The sequence below is a fragment of the Erythrolamprus reginae genome, chromosome 6, assembly GCF_031021105.1.
Source record: "Erythrolamprus reginae isolate rEryReg1 chromosome 6, rEryReg1.hap1, whole genome shotgun sequence".
NCBI lineage: Eukaryota > Metazoa > Chordata > Lepidosauria > Squamata > Dipsadidae > Erythrolamprus > Erythrolamprus reginae.
Window position 1 is genome coordinate 50,960,674 of NC_091955.1, and position 26,559 is coordinate 50,987,232.

Here is a 26,559-nt window from a genome sequence, read left to right on the forward strand (position 1 = left end):
TCGATGATATTCTAATTTGTGGGGACACAAGGGACCAATTACACTCTAGAATCCGACAGGTGTTGACCAGGTTACAATCAAAAGGGCTGAGGCTGAACCCTGACAAGTGTGTATGGGGAACTCCATCTGTAGATTTCCTAGGATTCAAAATCGATGCAGCAGGAATTCATCCCACAGATGACAAAATTAGGGCCATTAGAGACGCACCTGCCCCCACTTGTAAAGCAGAGCTGCAAGCCTTTTTAGGGTTATTGAATTTCTACTCAGTTTTTCTGAAGCATAAAGCCTCTGTAGCTGAGCCGCTTCATAGACTTCTCCACAAGGGGGCGCAATGGCAATGGGGAGATACTGAACAGGCATCTTTCACTGCTGTCAAACAACTCCTGACTTCCCAAAGTGTAGTCGTGCAATATAGTCCCACATTACCCCTCAGACTCACATGCGACGCTTCGCCATACGGGGTGGGATCTGTCCTAGCCCATATATTACCAAATGGTCAGGAGGCACCTATAGCTTACTTTTCAAGAACCTTATCCCAGGCTGAACGAAATTATGCCCAAATTGATAGAGAAGCTTTAGCTTTGGTTGCCGGCGTTAAAAAATTCCATAATTATTTGTTGGGCCGCCCTTTCCAATTGATTACTGACCACAAACCGTTGCTGGGATTATTAGCCACTGGGAAACCTACCCCTCCATTCATGTCCCCCCGCATGTCCAGGTGGGCTATATTTTTAGCTGGCTATGATTATATTCTAGTGCATAAAGGTGGCTCTCAAATTAATCATGCCGATGCCTTGAGCCGCTGCCCATTGGGTCAGCAGGTGGTAGACCCAGCCCCTGCTGGAGATGTCCTCTTAATAGACATAGGCACTCCATCCCTCGTGACAGCAGAAGAGGTAGCCAAGGAAACAAAACTTGACCCTGTCTTAGGAAGAGTCCTTCACTATATTCTAAAAGGATGGCCAGCCAATGGGGATGACCCAATAGTAGGTGAGTTTAAGACAAAACGGCTAGAACTGTCGGTTATGCATGAATGTGTGTTGTGGGGTGATAGGGTAGTCATCCCCCATTCCCTAAGGCCTCAAGTGATGCAGCTGCTGCATCAAGGACACCCCGGGGTGGTCAGGATGAAGGCCTTGGCTAGGGGGTATTTATGGTGGCCAGGGCTGGACAGGGCTATAGAGGACTGGGTTGCTACATGTAAGTCCTGTCAGGAGACCAGACCAAATCCTCCCAAAACCACCCCTGCACAGTGGGACACCCCTAGGGGCCCTTGGTCAAGAATACATATCGACCTAGCGGGGCCAGTGAACAATAACATGTTCTTAATAGTGGTGGATGCATACTCCAAGTGGTTGGAGATACTGTTACTAGGGTCCACTACAACAACATCAGTGTCAAAGGTGTTACGGAAATTGTTTGCGACACATGGGTGTCCAGATGTTCTGGTATCGGATAATGGGCCCCAATTTACTTCCAAGGAGTTTGAAATGTTCCTCGCCGGGTTGGGGGTGAAACATGCTTTGGTCTCAGTCCACGCAGCGTGGGCTAATGGGATGGCTGAAAGGTATGTCCGAGTGGCCAAAGAGGCCATCAAAAGATCATCCCCAGGGGAAATTCAAGGCAGACTGGACACTTTCCTTCTAATGCAACATATCACACCAAGTATGACTACAAATAGAAGCCCGGCTGAATTACTGATGGGGAGGAAGTTAAGGTCACCTTTGGATAGGCTGCACCCAGCCTATGTCCAGTTAAAAACGGTAAATGTCACCACTCCGGAACGCTCGGTATGTATCGGTCAAAATGTGTATGTTAAAAATTTTGATAAGGGCACATTGTGGGAGAGTGGAATAGTCACAGAACAAACAGGTCCAAAAACATATACAATTGCCCTAAGTGATGGCCGCCTCTGGAAGAGGCACATAGATCACATTAGAGGGAGATTGGCATCTGCCAGTATAAGGGACAATATGGCTGCCATAAGTAATGGGGCCTCTCCTCCTTCACACCCCACAGGAAATTACTCAAGACCTACTAGGAACCAGGAACAAATAGACTGGGACTTACCTGGATTTACTAATCAAGCCAGCGCAGCTGCAGCTCCGCAAGGCTCCAGCCATGGGGGTGCTGGACAGTCTCATCCGGAAGAGCCATCTTCATCGGTGGATACCCAGGTCCTCCAAGACCCACGAAGGTCTGAGCGGGCACCCAGAAGACCAGCCCGTTTGGACGAATTTATTACATATTTATCTGAGTGAACATCTGTAATAAATCAACCAGAAGGGGGAGGGATGTTAAATCCAGAAGTTTCTGTTACCAGGGAAATTAGTTAAAGAGTTATTGTTAAGCAAAAGTCATTAGAGTCAGACAGGACTGTTTACTTACCTCTGATTGGCCGCTGGGCTTTGGGCGCCAAACTAAAGAGCTGTCAGGCGTCGCTTGTTGCCGGGCGAAAGTTTTCCTGTGCTACCGGGCTTACGCGTCTCCTGTCAGATTGCATTCGGCAGTGAAAGTAAGCCGCGGCTGTTGTTTCTCTGTGAAAGAATAAAGCGTTTTAACTCAAAGCCGTTTACTCGGATCATTTCATTTTGCATGTGTGTGCATGTGCTAGCATGCATACACATGCCCATACCCTGCCCCCACACATGTGGAACCTCCCCCCCATTGCCCCTGCGTATGCACACAATCTCCCCATCTCCGCACATGTGCATAGGCTTCACTGATACCTGGGACAGTGAAAAAATGGCCAAATGGGCAAAGCAGAAACAGACTTTCATTTTCCTCATTGTGTGCTTTTTGCACTCCTGAGCGTGGAGTATGAAAAACAGCACAAAGGGCAAAACAGAAGTCCATTTTCCAAACTTCCAGTTTGCCCATTGGGCAGTTTTTTGCAGCGTTCCCCAAGGCTGAAGATCAGCTGACTACCATGTACATGTGTGCTGGAGCTTACTTAGGGAAACGTCTTGCATGCCTTCCGATATCGCTCCACATGCTACCTGTGGCACGCATGCCATAGGTTCGCTATCATGGAACTAGTCGATCAATCAAATTCATTATTACAGGTATGTGACCCAGACTAAGTAAGACTTATCAAATAAGTCTTATCAACAGAATACAGTTGCAAAATAGAAGGTACAAAATAAAATCAGTTATACAAGATAAGCAATGTACAGTTGTACTTGCAATGTTTTGCTATCAACAATATTTAAGTTTTAGAAGCTGTGTGAGCAAACTTTCAACAGGAAAAGTTACGTGGAACATATTTTTTGTGCCAATATGTCAACTAGTATGTGACAAATGAACACTGAACACTGGAACTCACCCAGTTTCCTCAATCAGTCTTATACAGAACCCTAATGTGATGCACCAAGAGCAGGGTGGACAGACAAATAGAACAGAGCCAAGGATTCACCCTGGTTCTTATTACTGGTTTAGAATGATTATTTTAAAATGGCACATTTGCTTTGGAAATGAAGCAGAATTTTATAGGCTGGAAATGGTTAACTGTTATTCAAGTGCCTTTTCAACATCTTTATGCAAAAGCATTTAAATGACATAGTGGATGCAATTTACTTGGACATTCTAAATGAGTCATAAGACTGTGTTCTTTGTGGTGGCTTGATTATCTGTAATGTTCTGCATGGCTTTTCAATAATATGCTAATCATAATTAAGTTCTAGGTGCTCAGAAGTTTGAAATATCAAGATTGCAAGGCTTGATTGTTGTCCATTTCACTCAAATAAGAAATAACTACTAAACAAAAAAAAAAACTTCCCCTTTTCTCCCTGTTTTAGACTTCTGGCCTTTCCAGTATTTTTTTAATAGATCTGCAATGCCATCCAGTGGTTAGTCTGACTAATGTATCATTTGTACATTCATTTTATATCCATTCACTTGTCCCCATTTTTATTTAAGAGTTAAAATTGGCAATATATTGAGATTTAATCTCCTGTAGTTTTCACAGACATGCTACTTCCAAGAGAAAAGTAGTAACTATTGAGTTGATCCCAGGGCAGCTACTATTCAACATATATAGTTCAGTAATCCCAGCTATTGGTTGCATCTAGTGATTTTTAAACAAATATTGTAGAAAATATGCAGACCATAAAAGGAAGTGATTTTACTTACTGAATTTAAATGAACTGGTATGTTTCCTCTAGGAAAAGCAGAAATATAATATTGAAGGCCAGTAGCTACTACAAAAGTTGAAAATTATGCAGGTAGCCTTCATTAAAGCATAAATAAAACATAGCTAGAATAGTTTTGCCTTCACACACCACTTTGGCTTTTAAATAACCAAATGGGCTTCTCAGTTTGAACTACTCACTGTCTCTGTAATTAGAGAGCTGAATGAAGATGAAACACAAATGGTCCCAAAGTAGTATTTGTACAAAATATGTTATTTCATATTCTGAATCAGTCCAGCAAGGAGTTGGGAGGGGGAGGGGGATTGGGCAGAGAGGAAGTCTCTGAAGTCGATCTAATATCTAGTCACATAGCAGTTCACAAATATAACAAAGGTACGCTTGTAGACATCAATGAATTCTCCTTAAACTTTCTTTCTATTAATATTTTGTTTTCCATTGACTTAAAGATACAGTATAATAGTATCTCTGAGGTCATCCAATTTCATAGAATACCATATCATTAGTACTCTGATCATACTCAGCTCATCTCTATCCTGGTGATATTGTTGTGGTGCTGTTTCTGTAGGTTGGCAAGGCCAACAGCTCTGAGTTTTGAACTCTCTGAGGTCTGGTGACTTCATTTTTGACTCTTGATAGGATTACACTCTCACAAACCTAGTCCATGCATTATGGCTGTTCCTTGAACCACATGTGCACCAATTGCACCCTTTCGAGAACTGGGATATATATTCACACCTTGGTTACTTCCATTTTGCATTATTATAATGTGCATTATATGGAACTGTTCTATAGGATGACTCGGGGCAACTAGTTACAATTGGTCCAGAATGCAGCAACATGCACGATATTGGATGTTCATAGGTCACATGTCACACCTCTGCTCTGCAAGCTGTGTTTCCTTCCAGGTACAGTTTCCTTCCAGGTACTATTCAAGGTGTTGATTATCATTGTTAAAGCCTGTGTAGCACCACTTCCCCCTTAGAATACCTACCAATCCCATTAGTTCTGAGAGGGTAAGCGTGTTGCAGAAACCTTTACTGAAATCCTGTTATTTCCCTATCCCATAGCTGCTCATACCTTATAGAACAGGGGTTGTCAAACTCAAGGCCCAGGAACCAGATCTGGCCTGTGGGATTTTAGATCTGGCCCGTGGGGCCATCCTGGAAACAGTAAAGGACCGGCCCACAGTGCCTCTGCTAGTAAAAACATAGTGCAAGAGTGCTACATGGAGCCCTCCTTAGTTCCGTTTTCACTGGCAGAGGGTTTCAGGAGGCCATTGCAGCCAAAAACAGAGCTCGCATGGGCCATGGGTGGTACTCCCAATTCCATTTTCTCTGGCAGAAAGTTGCAGGAGGCCATTGCAGCCAAAACAGAGCTTGGAGCTCATTTTCGTTGGAAGAGTGCTCAGGCCACCACAGGCACTTCCGACACGAGTGATGGCAAAATGGCCACACCCATCCCAGCCACACAACCCCAGGCCCCCAAGGTCAAACACAGCTCTGATGTAGCACTCAATGAAATCGAGTTTGACAGTCCTGTTATAGAATATTCTCCCTCTGGTGATTTTGGCAGGTCCCCACCTTCTAGCCTTTCAGAAGATCATCAACACTAAGCTTTTTCCAAATCACCGGAATAGGGCAGGGTAGGATGGGTTAGGCTAGGCTAGGCTAGGCTAGGCTAGGCTAGGCTAGGCTAGGAGTTTGTAATGGGGCATTCTAAGAGGAGGATTAAGGCATAGAGTTTTTGTTTTGTTTTATAGTTACTGTTCATTGTATCATTGTTCCTCCTTATTTTCTTTCTTTGTGGATTCTTATTTTTTAAACCAATTTAAATGAGTGATAAGTTAGATGAGCAGATTTCTGGTTACCAAATAAGATTGTTGTGTCAGTCCTTTCCCCTCTCTACACTTGGGCATTATCCCAGATTTTCTCTGGAGACTCCCCAAAGCCTTGAAACAGATGTATAGCTGTGCAGAAGATGGAGAAAAGAGGAGGAATGTGTTCTGCTAATTTTCAGTCGATGAACTGGCATTATTGAATTCTGCTCAGTGGCATGGAAATTTGTTATGGCTGATTTATTATGGATCTATTTTAACAATGTTTGGATCAAGGAATAAAAATTATAAAAGAATTGCCTTTTCTTGAAGAATGTTTCTTCTTGCTCTTGTTTCAATATTCATCGTTATACTCACTTACACATTAAAATTGCTCATTTATTACAAATACATAGTAATTAGTTTTCTAAATTTTCAGCAAATTTTATTTTTTCCAATATTCAGATAATATCTGTAGTAAGCAAAGCAATGATCACAAAATGTAACCATCCATGACATTATAAAAAGCAATTTGGGAATAGCAAGAAGAAAACAAAAGCTGCCTTTTATCCCTAAACTTAATATCAATCTAGATATCTAATAATATCATTTTATTATTATTTTCTATATATATTGAAATGCTTAGACATATTTAAAGACATGGATAATAAATACAGTACAGTGGAACCCCGACATAAGAGCTGCTCTACTTAAGAGCAACTCGAGATAAGAGCTGGGAGGGGAGAGATATTTTTGTTCTACTTACAAGCCCAAATTCGAGATACAAGCGCCAAGGAGCTGTCTCCTGAAGCCAAACGCTAACTTCCGCGTTCGGCTTCAGGAGACAGCTGCGAAGCGGCGCGTGTGTTTTAAAAGGTTGCAGCCAGCCTGGGGGGCTCGGGGGGGTGCTTGCAGCTTTCTTTCTTGCTCTTTTTCTTTCTCTCTTTTACCTTCCCTTCCTCTATTTCTTCTTTTCTTTCTCCTTCCCACCTTCTTCCCTCCCTCCCTCCCTTCACTCATTCCTCTCTTACTCTCCCCTTTCATAAGTTTCCTTGCTTCCTTCCTCTGTTCCTGTCCCTTCCCTCTTTCCTTCCTTCCCACCCTCCGTCCATTCATTCACCCATTCCTCTCTTGATCGCTTAAAGCCGGTCCCTGGTGCAAAAAGGGTTGGGGACCTCTGTCCTACAGGATTGGGTGGCAGAGAAGTTGAACATATGTAAATTTAAAAGTTTAAGAAAGTTTACAAGTTAAGTGAAAGAAACTTCATTATTCATTTATATGTACATGTACATTTCTTCATTAAAAACATGTCTTTCTGCATAATTTAGACTAACTTTGTGAGTTTTTTGAGGGCTGGAACCAATTAAAATTATTTACATTAATTCCTATGGGGAAAAGTCGTTCGAGATAAGAGCTGCTCGACTTAAGAGCCCAGGTCCGGAACGAATTAAACTCGTATCTCGAGGTACCACTGTATATGGATTTTCTTTTCATTTTTTTAAAGAGCAGTGGTGGTACTGTAGTTAGAATGCAGTTTTCTAGCTAATTCTGCTGATTGCCAGAAGTTCAATCCTGACCAGCTCAAAATTGACTCAGCTTTCCATCCTTTCTGGATCGGTAAATGAGGACACAGATTGTTGGGAGCAATATGCTAACACTATGCTTAGAAAGTATGTAAAACACTATAAAGTGGTATATAATGTAATAAATGCTGTTGCTATTGCTATTTTTCTCTTGACATTCTGTTGCTTTTTCAAGTTTTTATCATCTGTTTATACTTCCAAATTTTTACCTTTGCATATCCTTTAGAACAAGGCCAGAAACAGATCTCAGGATTCTGCTTCGTACATATCCTTGCAGCAGAGGCGGAGTAATGACACAGACACAAGGAGCTGGATTTAAAATGGGTCATTTTTATTAATTAAATTTGCATAATTTATTCATTAAATTAGCATAAATTTAACTATAATCCTAACAAGGACCCGCAGGGTCAAACAATTGCTTCCGGGATGGAAAATGACGTCAGAAAAACTTCTGGGGCAACTTAGGGGCGTAGCTCCATGCTGATCCAGGTGAAGGGACCCGCCCTCACCTGGATCTCTGCCATGCACCTACATGTGGGAGGTCTCGCCGTCTAACCCCTACAAGGGGAAAGAAATGGGCGGGACCCAAAGACAGGTTCCCCCCAATTGCTCAGGCCGTTAGCACCATGAGCCTTTGGAGAGAACCTGTCAATCATCCCCAAAGATGCCCAACGCAGTTGCTAAACACCACCCAGTTTTCCGCCCCTAACCTGCCTACCCAAATGACCAGAGGTAAGCCAATTAGCCTAAACAGGGGGCAAAGCACCCCCTAATCGCATATCCGTCACCGCAGTGTGGAATAGGCGAAAAAACGGTCGCAGAAAATACCGAGACCGCCAAAAATTCCTATTCGGCCCCCTAAGGGCGACCCACAGTGGCACACTGAAAGATAGGGAGGGCGGGTGGGTGTTCGCTCTGTCGTCGTCGGGGCGAAAAGGAGGCCCCAAGCCTGCACAGCCCTTTTTATAGGGCTGGCAGGCTCCATCCCCGACGACGTCATCAGCTATGGCCGATGCTACTGAAAATGGCCGAGATCTCGTGAAATCTCGCAAGATCTCGGCCCCCAAGATGGCTGCTGCACCGGAGGGCCGTGTCTCCCTGGCCCTGCAGCAAATCCGGACTGGGGAGTGAAGCACCGGCCAGGCATTCCAGGGTGGATTCGTCTTACCGCATTACTGGTGCACTGCATGCACATCATGATGATTCATTCCTGGTTTTTTTTTACTAATTTTGGGATTTTTTTTCTTCTGCACATGTGCAGAAACAAAATTGTATGAGTGGACTCTTGTGCATGCACAATTTCTGGCAATTGTTTGCATATGCGCAGAAGCAAAAAAAAATCACCCAAAGACAGTGAATAAAAGATAAATACCACTCCTAGAGAAAATATATCTTAGTGTAACTATTTCATCCATATTAAAGCCATACTTTTTTTTAAAAAAAAAGGAAAACAACACTTTTTATAGACTTTTGAATTTAAACTTAAATGCCCACAAGGGACAGAGAAAACAGACATAACTGCCAAGAACAAAAGGGCACAACCTTTAACTCCTGTGCAAAAGAAAGATAACAAGCAATTGACAATGTTTAATAAAAAGGAATAAGGACACGCAGCAAAAATAATAAGCATTCAGCTGGAAATAGGAGCCAGATACAAAGCAGATCATAGAACTCTTATCAACTTCAGAAGTGACAAGGTCACAAGGAGATTAGATGGGTAGAGTTTCATTTGGAGAGGCCACTATCAATGCGACCTCTTAAACACAGTTATGTTCATCAGAAGTGAATCATAAATCAGATGACCAACACTATGAATGTTAGAAATTATGGAACATTAATTCAAATTGAACATTATATATGCTACGATGAATGCATGACAAGTACAGTTAAACTGATTCTTTTTACCATATTTTATATTCTTTTTTATGAATAATTAAAGCTTTCAGCTTTGGGTGGAAACTCATCCTATGTGTTCTATTGTTGATCTTCTTTGTACTAACATTCAAAGAGGATAATAAAATATTTTGGACAATTGTGGTACTCATCCTCCTATAGAACAGACACAAAAGAGCCAGTCTGTGCTGTTCTTACCATTCTACACTTTATCACTGAATTTTGGATTACGTGAAAAGACTTTAAAAACATACTATACATAATGATTGATTAATTAATTTAATTTAATGTTACAGCCTGATCAATATCACTATAATATTAATTTTACTCATACTAGTCAAATTGGCTTTATTCAAAACAGGTACGCTGGGAACTTTATAGGAGAAACTGTGTCTAAGTTATAGTCATTCTGTATTAAGTAATTAATCCATTAGCCTAATTCCATAACCTGATTTCACTTTGATTTGCTCTTGTGCATATAAAACCCCAGTGATAAATTTTTCAACTGGCTAAACAGTTCATATAATGGTTTATAGTTTATATGACAATTAAGAAAGATATGGGACATTACCACACCAAAGTTTGTAAATGAAAGCATTTTTTCCACTTTTTAATAGACCTTATCCTTCTTTTGTACTTTTATATATTTATTGAAATATCTAAAGTTTAATGAAAGACACATTTGTCCTAACATTTCATGACAAAGAATCTTGCAGCAGGGTCTTATCTTTTGTGTCTTCCAGACTAGCATAGTGGCTTTCTTACATTTTAATTACTTATCATTTCTATCAGGCTTACAGTAGAAAAGAAAATCTACTCAAGCAATAAAACTATCTGGGAAACCATCCAGGAATAAGGCAGTAGATAATTTAAAAACTAAACATAATATTCACTAGAAGATAATTTGGTACCCCTATGAGAACATATAAAGCAAACTTTGGATAAATGTCTACCTTTATTGTGAATTCCATCAAAATCAGGTAACTGAAATCTGAAACTGAAAACATTTGCTTGATTATTTCCTTTAGATGGGATTATTAGAATATGCAGTGAAGGGCTGCAAAAAAATGTATTATCACACTCTGAGCATGGCTTATTTTGTGGGTGTGGCTTGCCAGCCATGTGATCAGGTAGGAGTGGCTTGATGATCATGTGACCAGGGTGGCTTAAAAGTACGTCCCGCTTTTGGCGGGACAGTCCTGTTTTTGAACAATTTGTCCTGCATCCCGCCCACTTTCCAAAACGTCCCAATTTTTTAATGGAAAAGCTGGATGGCCAGCAGCTGTGGGAGAGCAGGAGGGGAGCGCCTGGGATGCTTCGGAGGATTTCTCTGGGTAACCCCCTGGGCTCCTGAGCCAGACCGGACCAGGTGGTGCTAGATCGGGGAGGTTTATAAAGGATGCCGCCGCTTGGGCAGAAGCCGCAGCCATTCGGCACCGCAGGAACCCCTTGGAGGCATTTTAAGGCCGGGAGAACTTTTCTCCTGTCAACTTTTTCTGCCTGTTTCCCAGCCCCCGCCCACTTGCCACCACCACCACCGCCACATCGCCTTGGCCTGCCTCTGGCCTGCTGCGGCCCCGGGGCCAGACCTGCTTCTTCCCTTCTGCAGCATTCACCCCGCATCACCCTAGGCCCTTTGCATGGCTGAAGCTTTGCTCCCAGAGCGTGAAGCCCATTTGAGGTGCAGCTCAGCGAATTCCTGTTTGCGGAAGCCACCGAAAGAGAAAAGCAGCACAGAAGACTTAATCGCTGGCCGGTCCCTTCTCTTCAAAGGGGAAGCTGCAGGGAGAGATGAAAAGGTGGCCAAGAGTGGGCGTGCGCAAATGTGGGAATAGGAGCACGGGTCTCCACAGGTGATGCTCGCCCAAGGTTTGCGTTGCTTAACCCTAAGGTTCTGTACACTCGGGTATTCAAGGTCATGGTTGCCCCAAAGGTGCTTGTTTGCTCCCTCCCTCCTTCCTTCCTTCCTTCCTTCCTTCCCTCCTTCCTCTTCCCTCCCTCCCTTTCTTTTTTCTCTTTCTCTCTCCTTCCCTCCTTCCTTCGTCTCTCTCTCTCCTTCCTTCCTTCCTTTCTCTCCCCTCCCGTCCTTTCTCTCTCTCTCTTTCCTTCTTTCTTTCCTTCCTCTTTCTTTCTTTTATAGCAATAGCATTTAGACTTATATGCCGCTTCATAGAAAAAAAGGGAGAGGAAAGAAAAGAGAGAAAGAAAGAGGGACGGAGAGAGAGAGCGACAAAGAAGGAAAGAGAGGAAGGAAGGAAGGGAGAGAAAGAAAGAGGGAGGGAGAAAGAGAGTGAAGAAGAGAGTTAGAGAGAACAAGAAAGAGATTTTTTTTGCTCCATATAAACCAAATTTTTAATCAAGCCCCTCCCCTCCATTCATCCAATGAATGAATGAAAGAATGAATCTTATATTCCAGGTTCCTATGGAGAATAGATTTTTACAGCATTGGACTTTCCTTTCACCATCAAATACATTCACAGCTGAGCATCCTTCTGGCTTTGGCCCAGTCACTTCATTTTTTGTGAATAATAGAATCTCCATATGTTATTTTATTTTGTACTAATCATTGTGTCATTGTTTCCTTAGTAAATAATCAAATATCTGCTGAGACTTGGTGTGTAATCAATCTATGGCATGTTATTGGTTAGTTTCAATCTGTTGTGCTCTTTAAAATTCCTTTATACTCGCAGTACTGCAAAAATAAACAGGTTAAAAAGAATATTCTCCCAAAGTGATTTATTAGACAGTGCTTTGGGGATGCGACCCTTTTTAGTTTCATTCCCTATCTCTTCCCTACTGATTATGGTCTAGTGGGATCTTTATATAGGATAAACAAGTAATTTGACAAGCAATAATCAAGTTTTAATCATGGTTTTCAAGCAACAAGTGATAGTAAAAATGCTTTTCAGTATAAAAAAATAAATAAAAATTACACTATACAGGTAATCTTTGACCTAAGAATGGTCATTTCAGAGTTGCAACAACCTCAGAACATATGGATTACAGTTCATCAAGCAGTTCAACCCTAAACTATAAATATTCTCCTTTATTAGTAGAGGTATCTGTACAGTAAGCAAACCAAAGAAAAGAAAAGTAAGAACAGATCTTCCAGGAAACACTGCATGCAAAGATGCACCAGTAGAAAAGAAAAAGTTATCCATCACCTAGAAATTCATGAAAACAAAGTAACAAAAGCTTTGTTATTAGTATTTTTTCTCCAATTGCACTTTTTTTTACTTTTTTCAGTCTAACATATGATTTTTAAACACATTAGAAATAATTGGCTGCACAGTGTTTATTTAAATGAGTTATAAGCATGAAAATAGACTGAAGTTTGAAAATAGCATTTATCATTTGATTCAGTTTTCCACTTGAACAGTTCCAGTGGTATTAAAGGAAATGCTTTGATGATCAAAATATGTTATAATGTGCAACATTTTTGAATTATTTTTTAAAGTTGGGTTTGTTTGTTTGTTTGTTTTTTGTTTACTGCACCCTCTGTTTGAGAAGACTTATTTTATTCAACTTTAGTTATTGGGTTTTTAATAATTCATTTCCCGGTGGAAGCTATAAACTTAGTTGTTTCTGGAAAAGTACAAACAATGTTATACCCAAAGCAATAATAAATTATACTTATCTCTTAAATCCATTTTCTATATAGTTTTCTGAAATAGAGAAGATAGGAATTAGTCCTCAATGCAACATTATTTAAGAGACAGCCCAAGACTGATATAGTCTCCCAAAACAAATGTTGAGCTATTCCCTAAGCAGTATTCAAGAAGATTGTTATATAGTTCATATAAACGTACATTGTGTAAAGATATCTCCCCAAAGCCCAAGAAAAAAGCATTAAGTCAAAAGTACATTAATGTAGCTATGAATTTATTTCAACAGCCTGGAGTTCTAATTTGGATGAAGTCAAACAACCCACAGATGCAGTGATTTTAACACTATTAACAATGAGGAAGGTCAATAATTTAACTGAATATTGTTGGAATCAAATGTCAGTGAGGAAAAAAATTGCTTTTAATAAATATGACTCAAAAGTAAGATGGAACATTTTTAACAAATAATGTCCAGTTCTGCTTAAGTAGAGAGCACATTGGTTAAAGAGTTCAAGAGAGCGTAGAGGTGCTTTAATTATGCTGGTGTAATTGCTTTCTATTTTCATTTCTAGTGGTGCTGTGAAAATTTTCAATCCAACAGACATGTACAAATAATTATGCAAATGCACTGAAATGTTTGTATATATAGAACTGCTGTCAGTTTACTTATCTATTCAAAATGAAAGGGCAGAATTCAAAGTTTAAACAACAGATGCTAAGCTCATATTGAGGTATCCAACAGAAATAACTGTTTTGGACTCAGGAGACAGACATAAGAATAAGCAGTTTTTACCTTCTGAAAGAATATTTTTTCTCCAATAGTTTAATAAATATTGTATGAAGCAATGTATTAATGAAGTGATATTTATCCAGGAAGCTGGTGCACCAATTGGGGTTACTGCTCTCTAGTTTGCTATTGACCTACGATGAAGTTTAACCTTTTGAACATTTTTCTCTCTGCTTTGTTTTCAATCTCAGTTCCCCTGGGACTACAATGGCAAAAGAAAGTCAACACCAAGCACTAGCAGCACTACCAGGTACTACTGTCGCTACTGCAATAGCAAATAATGCCACAGAACCAGCGATACCTGGAGGAGGAAAAGGTGGTGCAAAAGAAGATGCATTTTCAAAGTTAAAGGAGAAATTTATGAATGAACTAAATAAAATTCCATGTAAGTAAACTTGCTATTGCTGTCATGGCTCTGTAACAATAATCTTTAAAACTCTATGATTATTCACATTTACTAATTACATTAGAGCAATGTAACATGCATGGGAATCTAAGCCTGAAAATAAGGGATAATTTCAGAATCAAATGCAGATAAAATCCAAAAGTACAATGAAAATAAAGGAAACTTTACATTATGATATACTAGACAGACTCATGCCTGTCTAACACTTTCTTTTGGATTAAATATAAATACATCCATTCTGGCATGGTATTATGTGCAGTATTGATTATTATTCAACAAACCTTGTTTAAAAGAATCCTAATTGTTTATGTAACAATGTCAGAAAATAATTGAATAGTATATGTTAAATTTAGTGAGGAGATTGCCATAAATCTCACCCGTAGTCTTTATAAATAGTAGGTATCTATGGCATAGAAAGTGTAATAGAAATATTAGATTAAATTATATTCTGTGTCTTAAAGTTAGCCCACAACATAAGGCTTGGGTGACATGCTAGTCGGTCAATTCCTGTTGTAATCAATGGATCAGGTTGGTTGATTTCAAAAAAGTAGACCATGCACTTGAAAAAATACTAGGGAAAAAAACACCCTTTTATCCAGGACTATTATTTCATCGCGTATTGGCAAATGTGGGGTGGTTCTGGTTTTGAACCAAGTTCTATGAGATCCCAAATCAAGATCAGTTTTAGCCACGGAAATTTCACTGCATAACATTGGATCAATTACTCTTTCTCAACCTTTACAGAGTTCTTCACAGAATTGTTATGGAAAAAATAGAAGAGGGAATATTACATATTGATCTAGATCAGGGGTGTCAAACTTGTGTCATCACATAGTCGTCATGTTCTTGTCATGTGACATATCACAACTTTTTCCCCTTCACTAAAATGGGGGTTGGTATGGCCAATGTGTGATGCATCCAGTCCGCAGGTCCATGAGTTTGACAACCTTGATCTAGATCTTCTGGAGAAAGGTCACGATACAAAATAAAACAAATAAAATAAAGCTGAGAAATTCAATAGATTTGAAACCATTGGCCAATATATATATATATTTTAAAAATCACATTTGGTTGATGCATGAATGGAAAATTGCCAAAACATCTCAACACTGGAGGCTTAATTAGGATTGAAAAACATTGCTAAAAAAGGCTGTGTCAAAGCATTTCAGCACTGTTGCAAGAAAAGTACATGCTAGTGTACCAGAAGTTCAGCTTGATTATTTCTCCCTTATTCTATTTTTATGTTCATTTCACTCAAATGAGTACTGAGAGCAGCTAATAAATTAAAGAACAAAAATATCCCAGATGTTAAAATGTAAATTAATATGGTAAAGCTGATTAACAATTAAACTTGATGGCAAGTGCAGCAACTGAAATAGTGCATTCTGTATTCACATGCCATTTCATTAAGCCCTCAATAGTGAGTGTACCTTCAAAAAATTACTCTGATAATTGTAATGTGTAGACAGGTTGGAATAAGAAAGCCATTCCCTCAGTTGTCAAATCCTAAATATTTAGATCTTTAAAGATAAATGCCTTTAGTAAGCAACTTACAACCAGGACAGATATTTCAGCATATATCATACTTGTGGTATTTGTAGTTTGATGTTCTGCATTGTACTTCCAAGAGTTCGATTCTGACCAATTTAAGATTGACTGAGCCTTCCATCCTTCCAAGGTCAGTAAAACGAGGACCCAAACTGTTGAGACAATATGGCTGACGTTATAAACGGCTCTGAGAATGCTGTAAAGCACTAAGGAGCAGTTTATATGTGTTAGTATTCTTACTGTTTTTTAGTTATCAAACTCATTGCCTCATATTCATGAACTTAAATTTTTCAAGGGCAGTCACAACCAGAATATATCGCAGCAGAGGCGGAGTAATGACGTGGACACAGAGCTGGATTTAAAACTGGGTCATTTTTATTAATTAAATTATCATAAATTTAATTCAACATAACAAGGACCCACAGGGTCAACCGAATTACTTCAGGGGCGGAAATGACGTCAGAAAAACTTCCGGGGCAACATATGGGCGTAGCTCCATGCTGATCCAGGTGAAGGGGCCATTAGATCCCGGCTTTCCAAAATGGCGGCTGTGCCGGGAGCCGCGTCTCCCTGGCCCTGCCGCAAATCTGGGACGGGGAGTCAGTCACCGGCCGGGCATTATAGTAGTTAAAATAGATATTTTAAAAAAGATGTGAAAAGTGTTGCTAAATCTCAGGTCAGAAAGGATTGTTGCTTCATTAACTAAAAGTATTATGTGTTCCTTGCCACTGATGCCACAAATGATAGCTAAAGATGAGTTTCCATCACTGAACTTATTTTCAATGGAATGAAACTGTTTTAAAAATAGATTGAATATCAATTCAATCCTGTATCATTTTAATTATTGAAACTTTCCTCCTTCTCCTCCTCCTCCTCCTCCTCTTCTTCTTCTTCTTGGAACTTGGAACTTGCACATGAACAGCAGTTTATGATTTGTTCACCTGATCATATCTTTGATGCTATAATTGAGCCCCTCCATCTCCTTTTAGCCATTGTGCAGTTAATTTTATCCTTGTATACACACACCAAGTAAATCCATGTGTATAGACATTATTTTGGTTGTTTGAACCCTGTGACAAAATCATTGGAGTGGCAGAAATTAATAAATTGTTCTCCAGTTTAATTTTGGTTTCTCACACCATACAATTCAACTACATTCTTCTATTTAATGTTTCCAACTTCAGCATTCCAGGCTCTAATCACAAGCGGCAGAAATTGTTTGTACTGTATCTTCTGTGGGTTTCAGATTTAACCTGGACCAAAATCAGCAATTTCTTTTTCTTCTGCATAAGGGGTTGAAGCATAAACCTGAATGGTCATCATATTAAGGAGTTGACCCCAAAAGTCTAATTATTGGATCATTGATTGCATTGTAGCCAAACAGTTATTTCTATAATCCCGTGATGGCAAACCCATGGCGTGCAGAGCCATATCTGTGGACACGCGAGCCATTACCCTAGCTCAGATCCAACGCATATATGGGTGCCAGCCAGCTGACTTTTGGCTGGCCCCGCCATGTCGCTCCTCCCTTCCTAGAGTTTCCATGTGGCCCATTTTGGATGCCAGGTAAGTACAGGGTACAAGTACAAATACAAGTACGAAGAGACTCTAGGAAGGTGTTTTTGGCCTTCTGGGGGCCAGGGAAAGCCATTTTTGCCCTCCACCCCAATACCTGCCTCATGGTGGTTGCAACAGTAGCCATGTGCAGCAGGAGTCCACGTGGCCACCGGCTTCTGCTTGCTCAGAGCCCCAACGGAGCAGGAGTCAGAGTGGTTCATTGGCTAAGCAAGTGCCAGGGTGTGGGTGGCTTGGCTTCAGGAACCCTGAGGTAAGCTGGTGTGGGGCATGTGGGTCAGCTCCATTCCCTTTCTAATGGTGGTGGCACTAGTATGCTACACAGCCTCCTGCCCCACCATGAGCAAGCAGAAGAAGTGGGCTTTCTGTTCATTCCCCTAAAATAACCCCTAGTGCTTATTTTGGGCGGAAAATAAGCACCAGTCTTATTTTCAGAGAAACACAGCTAAGAGATTTCTGGGCCTCCTCTTATTGTCTCAATAAATCCATGAGACAATAGATTCTTTACGTTATCAATTCTGAAAAATGCATGAATCCAAATTAAAGAATCACAATACAAATTGCTATCTAGCCTGTATTTCAAAATGTCCAACAATGAGCAGTCCATTGCCCCCTTGCGTAATTTCTTCCATTGTCAAGCTGCTCTTAGTTGTTCTAATACATTTTCTATTCTAACATTCAGTCAGAATCAGTCTTCCACTAACAAAAATCCATTTTTCCAAGTCCAAAATCTGGAACAATAGAGTGCTATTATATTCTCTTTTGGTGTTCTTTTCAAGGTTAAAGATATTCTGTTTCTTCATTTTCTCTTCATAGTTTCAATCAATTTTCATTGCTTTTCTGAATATTCTCAAAGTGGGGTGCTTTGAGTTGGACATAACGTCCAAGGTAGAGCTTAACACAGAATAAAAAGGAACTATTATTCTGGGTAATTTGTACTGTATACTGTATTTCTTTCTTTTTTTCTATCCATAGCACATTGCTGATTGAAACTCAATTTGTAATCAACTATTATTCTAAGATCTTTTCAAAATACATTATTATCAAGATGAAGCATGCATTCCTCATCATGTATATATTTGGTTTCTGATTAGCTTTTCTTTTTTTTCCTGTTAGATTTCATTCCCCAAGCTACCCAGGGAGTTAAAGTTAAAGTCCACATACCATAAAGTTGCCAAGATTGAGAAACACTGCTCTAATATATATATACATTAATTATATAATTGAGCCCCCACCTGCTTCTGTCTACACGCTCAGCAGGGGGGGCTCCCCCCCAGTTTTCTCATTCTTCCAATTCATTCGCTCCAACCATTCATTCCACCACACTTTTTGTATATACTCAATCATTCCCTTCGCCCAGAATAAAACATCAATATAAAAAAGAGGCCGCAATAAATTAATAAAAGGCATATAAAAAAGCATGTATAACAACCATCCAGCCAGGGTTGTCCTTTCTTCTCGATGTCAGGAAAATCAATTATATACCAGGGTTTGTTCTTTCTCCTCAATATCCCTGTTATAAATATACTTGCATTGGGGATGTATTCTATCCTAAGCATGTTCCATTTAGGCACTAATTCTGCTGTAAGCATCACACCTACTTTTGAATTTGCCATAGGGTTCCATGTCCCACAGTTAGAGGGGGGAGGTTATGTTAATTCATTCAATTTACAACTAATCCTTGACTTTATTCAATAATTCATATTGTTATCAGAACTTAACATAAATGCCAGCTGTTTGGCTGGGTCTTGTTGTTTACAGCTTATTTATTTATTTACACCCATTTCATTTCCTAATTTTATTATAAATTCATCTTCTTAAATTACCTTGTTTCTATTTCTATATACTATTTCTTTCCGGTTGTGGTTGGTTCTGGGCCAGCTCCTGCAGTGGAGGATTTGGATGTTGATTTAGGAGAATCCTCTGGTTTTCAGAGACCTGTTTTATTGCCAGCAGAATCAGACGGTGAAGTTGACTCACAGCCAGGGACAGCCAGTGAGGGAGAGGAATCAGATAGGGAGATGGGTGCAGCCAGTGAGTCATCAGAATCAGAGGAGGACCCACTTGTGGATTCCTGTGTGCGCAGGCTTATGGCAAGAAGGGAGAAGTTGCGCAGGCGTTTCAGAAGATAAGTGAGCACACCAGTTCAAGGGGTAATTATGTTAATGTGTTTTGCAATAAATTACAGGCGTTGGGAAGGGTGAACTGTGGGCGTTTATCCGTTTGAGAAAGAGACTCCTGAAAGAACATTGCTACAGCTTGTATTATTCAAGAACATTTACAGAACTTTGGACACTTCCATGGGGGAACTGAGATAACTTCCCCAGGTCTATATTGTTTGTGTATGGTATGTTGTGTGCATGTTTTTAAAATTATGGGTTTTTAGTTTTAATTGTTAGATTTGTATTGTACATTGTTTTTTCTATTACTGTTGTGAGCCGCCCTGAGTCTACGGAGAGGGGCGGCATATAAATTTAATAAATAAATAAATAAATAAATAAATAAATAAATAAATAAATAAATACTTCATAGTTAAAGAACTCTTGAGGATTTTTTGGCGTGGGTGGCTGTGGAGATTTATAGCCATCTTATATGCTCTTTTGTTTTGGCACACTGCCGCATTCAAGGACTTCTTCGGGTGAAAGTAATTTGACTCCTCTCCAAGTTTGTGTTTTCAAGATTGGTCCAAGTAGGGCCGCAACTGGTGAACCAGGTGAACCTGGGCAAAGATCCCCCTGGCCACAGCTGAAAGGTGATGGTCAAAATTCAGCTGTGGGTCCTGGAGGACACCCAAGTTGCGGACCCTATCTGAGGGGGACAATGTTTCCTCCCCCAGAACAATTGATGGACAGATCAAAAAATCCTTAGGACGAAAATCCCACAGCCACTCGGTCTTGTATGGGTTGAACCTGAGCCTGTTGGCCCCCATCTAGATCCTTACAGCTTCCAGGCACCGGCACATCACATCCACCGCTTCACTGAATTGCCGCGGGGTGGAGATGTATAACTGTGTATCATTAGCGTACTGATGATACCTCACCCCATGCCGTTGGATAACCTCGCCCAGCAGCTTCATGTAGATATAGAACAGCAGGCGGGAGATGACAGACCCCTGTGGCACCCCACAAAGAAGAGGCCAAGAGGAGGACCTCTGCCCCCCCAACAACACTGACTGCGAACGACCAGAGAGATATGAGGAGAACCACCATATAATGGTGCCTCCCACTACCAATCCCTCCAGTCGCCGCAGAAGGATACCTTGGTTGATGGTATTGAAGGCTGCTAAGAGGTCAAGGAGCACCAGGATAGAGGAATGTCCCCTATCCCAGGCCCACCAGAGATCATCCATCAGTGTGACCAAAGCGGTTTTCATGCTTTGACCAGCCCTGAAACCAGACTGAAAGGCATCTAGATAATCAGCTTCTTCCAAGGACCATCAGAGCTGGTATGCCACCACCTTCTCAACAACCTTACACAAGAAGGGCAGGTTGGAGACTGGTCTATAGTTCTTGAGTTCGACTGGATCCAGGGACGGTTTCTTGAGGAGGGGTTACACCACAGCCTCCTTCAGAGGCTGCGGGAATGTCCCCTCACTCAAGGAAACATTAATCAATGCCTGGATCCAGCCACGTATCACCTCCTGAGTGGCCGAGACCAGCCAGGAGGGGCAGGGCCACCATCAGGAATTTTGGGACCCCATACAGCCTAAGTGTCTGGGGGCCCCTCCCTTCTTTCTTCCTTCCTTCCTTCCCTTTTTCTTTCTTTTTTCTCTTTTTGTTTTTATTTTCCTTCCTTCCTCCCTCCCTTCCTCTCCATCCCCTTCCTTCCTTCCTTCCTTACTTCCTCTTTCTTTCTTTCTTTCTTTCTCTTTCTTTCTTTTTTCTTTTTCTTTCTTTCCTTTTTTCTCTTCTTTTTCTTTTCCTCCCTCCCTCCTTCCTTCCTTCCTTCCTTCCTTCCTTCCTTTCCTTTTAAATTTTCAAACTGTCTTCTCCATATTCCTGGCTGAGGAATTCTGAAAGCTGCAGTCAACTGTCTTCAGCCATTGTCCAGCCCTGCGCTACTGACCCCTCCCTCCACCCCCTGAAGAGGCCGGGGGCTTCTTTCCAAAGCCAGTGGCAGTGATGCCAGAACCCCCTTCCCTGGGGATGGGAGCAGGGGGGGGCTCCACTGGTCTCCCTCGACAAGAACTTCAGCAACACATCAGCCCTGCTGGGCAGGCCTCTTAGCCCCGCCAAAGAAATGGGGGTTAAGAAAGACCCCCACCCCCCATCTTGCCCCAAACACTGGCACTCTGCATAACCCATGCGGGGGCTTTGGCTTCCCCTCTGCAGAACAGAAGCTGGGGACCCCTCCCTCCACATACACCGGATCCCTATGGCCCATCTGAGGGCTGGCAAAATAGGTGTGCCCCCCCACCTGCTTTTCTATCTCTCTTTCTCTCTCTCTTTCTCTCTTTTTCTCTCCCTTTATCTCTCTTTCTCTTTTTCTCCTTTTCTCTCTTTCTCTCCCTCTCTTTCTATTTTTGTCTCCCTTTCTCTCTCTCTTTCTCTTTATATCTCTTTCTCTCTTTTTTCTCTCTCCCAACCTCTCTCTCTTTCTATCTCTTTTTCTCCCTCCCTCTATCTTTCACTTTCTCTATCTCTTTCTCTCCCTCTCTCCCCTTCTCTTTCTCTGTCTTTCTCTCCCTCCCCCTCTCTCTTCCTCTTCCTCTTTTTATCTCTCTTCCTCTCTTTTTTTCTCTTTTTCTCTCCCTTTCTTTCTTTCTCTCTTTCTCTCCCCCTCTCTCTTTGTCTCTTTCTATCTCTTTCTCTCCCTCCCTCTCTCTTTCTCTTTTTATCTCTCTCTTTCTCTCTCTTTCTCTCCCCTTCTCTCTCCCTTTCTTATCCCTTTCTCTCTCTCTCTCTCTTTCTCCCCCCCTCTCTCTGAAGTGGGGAGGGCCGGGTTGGCACCAACGGAGCTTGAGACGGGGTGCAAAAGCAAACTACTCTGCCGGCCCGGGCCCGGATTGGAAGGAAGGAAGGAAGGAATTGTAAAAGGGGCGATCAAGAGAGAAATGGGTGAATGAATGGACGGAGGGTGGGAAGGAAGGAAGGAAAGAGGGAAGGGACAGGAACAGAGGAAGGGTGCAAAGGAAGCAAGGAAAGGTGTGAAAGAGGAGAGTAAGAGAGGAAGGAGTGAAAGAAGGGAGTGAGGGAGGAAAGAAGGGAGGAAGGAGAAGGAAAGCAAGAAATGGAGGGAGGGAAGGAAAGAAAGAAGAAAGAAAGAAAGAAAGAAAGAAAGAAAGAAAGAAAGAAAGAAAGGGGGAAGGGACAGGAACAGAGGAAGGAAGCAAGGAAACTTATGAAAGGGGAGAGTAAGAGAGGAAGGACTGAAGGAAGGGAGGGAGGGAAGAAGGTAGGAAGGAGAAAGAAAAGAAGAAATAGAGGAAGGGAAGGTAAAAGAGAGAAAGAAAAAGAGCAATAAAAAAGAAAGAATGAAAGAGAAATAAAAAGAGAGAGGGGGAATGAAAGAAATGAAAGGAGGGAAGGAAGGAGAGAAAGAAAGAAATAGAAAGAAAAAAAGAATGAAAGAGCAAGAGAGAAAGAAGGAAAGAAAGAAGGAAAGAAAAAAGGAAGGAATGAAGGAAAGAAAGAAGGAAAGAAAGAAAGAAGGAAGGAAGGAAGGAAAGAAAGGCAACTCCAAAGAAAGGCTCACTGAGCGGATGCATGAAAAGAGGGACCGGGATCTCCACTTGCCTCCCCCTCGCGCCTCGCCCTTCCCACCCGGCCGCCCGTGCGCGCTTACCGGCTCCCAGCGCCAGCAGCAGGAAGGCGAGCGAGTAAGTCGGCGCACGCCAAAAAGAAGCCATTGGCTCCGTGTGGCGGGCGGTGTTCACGGCCCCCCCAAACCCCCGGCCCAGCACCTCCGGAGGCCGAAAGGTGCGGCTCTCTTGCCCTCGCAATCCTCAGGGGGACACAAGGCCGACGGAGAAGCCGGCCGGGCTCAGCCCTCTCCACGCTTCCCCAATTGCACTTCCCCAACAGCGCGGCTTGGCTTCCGGAGGGCCCAGCCACCTCCACGGCGACTCCTCCTTCCGCAGCTGCCATCGGGGCTCCCTGCTTGTCTGCCGGCCTCCCTGCCTTCTTTCCTCGCGGGGGTGGGATGAAGGTGCGGGCCGCTGTTGGAGAAGCTCAGAGGCTGAGTTCGGCGAGGTGTCTCTGGTCCTTTCACTCGCCTTGGCGCGCTTTTCCCCATCGCAATCGGGGTTGGAGAGGTTTTGGCGGGCGCCGGGCCCCCACATTTTTCAATTTGGCCGGGCCCCTGACGCCAGTCCCAGTAGTACTGGCCTATCGGCAGCCCTGAGGAGGGGCACAGGTCCAGTAAGCAGATGGAGTAACACACAGATCCCATAGCCTTGCCCACTTCCTCAGGGGTTACCAGGTCAAACTCTTACCATATGATGGAACCAAGACCTGACCCTGTCACCTCGGTCTGTATTGTCCACTTGGAGTCCAGATCATTCTGATTCTGAGTGACTTTGTCTTCCAGAAACTGCACAAATTCCTCAGCCCGCCCCTGTAAGGGCTCCACCGCTGCCTCCTTCTTCAAGAAAGAGCAGGTCACTCTAAACAAGGCAGCTGGGTGGGAATCTGCAGATGCAATAAGCGCGGCAACGTATGCAGACTTTGCCGCCTCTATCGCCACAAGCTAAGTCTTAATATAAGCTTTTACCCATGCTCAGTCAGACTCAGAGTTATTGGCCTTCCATGCTTGCTCTAGGTGTCTCTTTTGGCATTTCATCCCCCGGAGTTCCTCAGTAACCAAGGAGATCTCCAAGGTCTGCTGCCTCAGAGAAACTGCATAGGCGTAATCCGGTCCATAGCCCCCAATGCGGCTGTATTTCATGACGTCACCAGAGACTCAGCCGAACTGCATACAAGTGAGTGGGGAATTTCCCCAAGCTCCCTATGAAACCCATCCAGATCCATTAGGCACCTGGGGCAGAACTTCCTAATCAGTTCCGCCTCCCTGCGGCGAGGGATTGGTTGATAAAAGTCCAGCCTCAGAAGGTAGTGATCTGACCATGACACGGGTGTGGTGACTATACCCCTTAAAACCAGATCGTTTTCCCACTGCTCTGAGAGAAATACCATGTCGAGTGTATGTCCCCCTCTATGAGTCGCACCCTGAATTACTTGGTTTCGCCGAGCAACAGTAGATTGAAGTCCCCCAGGATCATAAGCCTGGGGAATTCCACTGTCAGCCTGGCTACCACCAGTGCAGGCAGGGCTGTTGCAACATAGCTGGGAGGCAGGTATGTCAACAATAAGCCCACTTGAACCCCTAAGTCCAATCTCAAGAGGAGAGACTCATACCTGGCAATCTCAGGAGCAGGGGCCCTGCAAGGACATAAGACAATGATGGCCACTCCCCCACCCCTTCCCTGGTGTCGCGGCTGATGCAAGACCATCTGGGCACATTTCTGTGAGAGGAACACCTCCCACTGGGCCCAGCCAGGTTTCGGTCATACAAGCCAGGTCGTCCCCCTCCTCCAAGAGTAAATCTCAGACCAAGGGGGCCTTGTTGGGAAATGACTTGGCATTGAGTAGCAGCAACCTGAAACCAGGGCCCTGACTATGTCTGACACCAGCTACATGGGATAAGACCGGGAGGCCTGAACAGGGAATCACTTCCAAACAGCGAGTCCTCGTTCTCCAAGAGCTCCCACCATACCTGCCCCTCCCAATAATGACCATGATGTCCTGGCTCTCCACCACATCCGAAATCTGTCTTCTCTCAATATAGGTCTTAAACTCCCTCGGCCAACCTGCCATTCCATATGAATCAGTCATTCCTTACTCGCATAATAAATATAATTACAAATTTAAAATCCTTATACAATCCCCAACCCACCATTCCCTCCCCAATAATATGCGATGATAATACAATATCCAAAATAAAAATATACCATCTACTATATAATTTAGTCTTAATTTACATAAAAACAACCATTCATTCAATCAATCACACAACCAATCTCATCCAACTCATATACCCTAGATACAGATAAAATTTACTTCCCCAATTAAAAAACATCAAAGCAGTAAAATGTAATTTAAAAAACAATTGTAACCAAGTTGGGTTAATAGGAAATATAGATAATAAACTCCTATACAGCCTGGCATAGTCTCAGTTCATCGAGGTGAGGAAGGAAGATATTATTATCCTTCTTCTTAAGGACCTAAAAGTCTTAATTCATTATCTGCAAAGTCCTGGAGTCCAAAAATAAAAGTTGACTAATCTTCTTCACAAGGGAACAGATATTAAAAAGTGGGCGGCTGAAACATAGTCTTAACATCTGTCTTTGTAGGTCTCTTGTTACTTCATCTAAACACAGAGTCAATAACACTGTAACAGACTTCTTGGCACTCATCACACAAGGTGAAAAAGAGATAAACATCAAGATGCTATCCTTGGGCCTGGCAGCTCCCACCAGTCAGTCCCTTCGGGTCAGTTTTCTCTTTGGGTTAGATCTTATATACTTCGAGCACTTCTCTGCATCCCCTCCACCGTTGGTTTCTCTCACAGACCAACAATTATGGTTTAATGCTAAGAAGTCTTCGCTGCTTGTTCTTGGCTCACCCTGCAAATCTTGATCTCTACTATTCAGCCACTCACAGCAGACCCCTTGGTCACAGTCCTCCACCACACTTTTACAGGCACTGGCTGTTTCCATCAGCCAGTGTCCTTGATCATGACCAGCAGCCCAGATACAGCCCGACCGTCGCTCTCTGCGTCGGCATCAGTCACTCTCACCCATCGGCATCCTCGGCAGTATCGGCAAATGGGAGTGTAAATAATCCAAACTGTTGGGCGTCCTGATGAGAAACAGAGCAGTTTCAGGAGGCTAGATTGTACTCAGCACACAGGTCGCTCTCTGCTCTCTGCTTTTTCTTCTTTCCGCTATTTGCATTCGTCAGCCTCAGCACTCGATCTTTCGACTCTTGGACTGCCAGCGGTCTCCAAGCGTGGCCGACATCTTCCATGCCTCCGCGCTTGGCTTGCTCTCACCTCCTAGGCTCCTGTGACCTTAGGCTGCCTAAAAATGCCCCTTGGTGAAGGACTCTGGAAGCTAATTAAGTTCTGGCTGGTAAGAGATACATCTTTTTTTTTGGGGGGGGGGGGGGTCCAGCAGAGCAGAATGGAGGCGAAGGAGAG

General features: G+C 42.5%; 1 protein-coding gene across 1 annotated transcript in view; it reads left to right on the forward strand.

The window, feature by feature from the left end:
• The window catches only part of LOC139168875 (synaptotagmin-1), a 455,513-nt gene that overhangs the window by 125,466 nt on the left and 303,488 nt on the right, over positions 1-26,559 (forward strand). The window contains exon 3 of the mRNA XM_070754642.1: positions 14,024-14,217. Coding sequence (XP_070610743.1) covers positions 14,040-14,217 — 178 coding nt within the window. The 5' untranslated portion in view covers positions 14,024-14,039. The remainder of the gene's footprint in view (positions 1-14,023; positions 14,218-26,559) is intronic.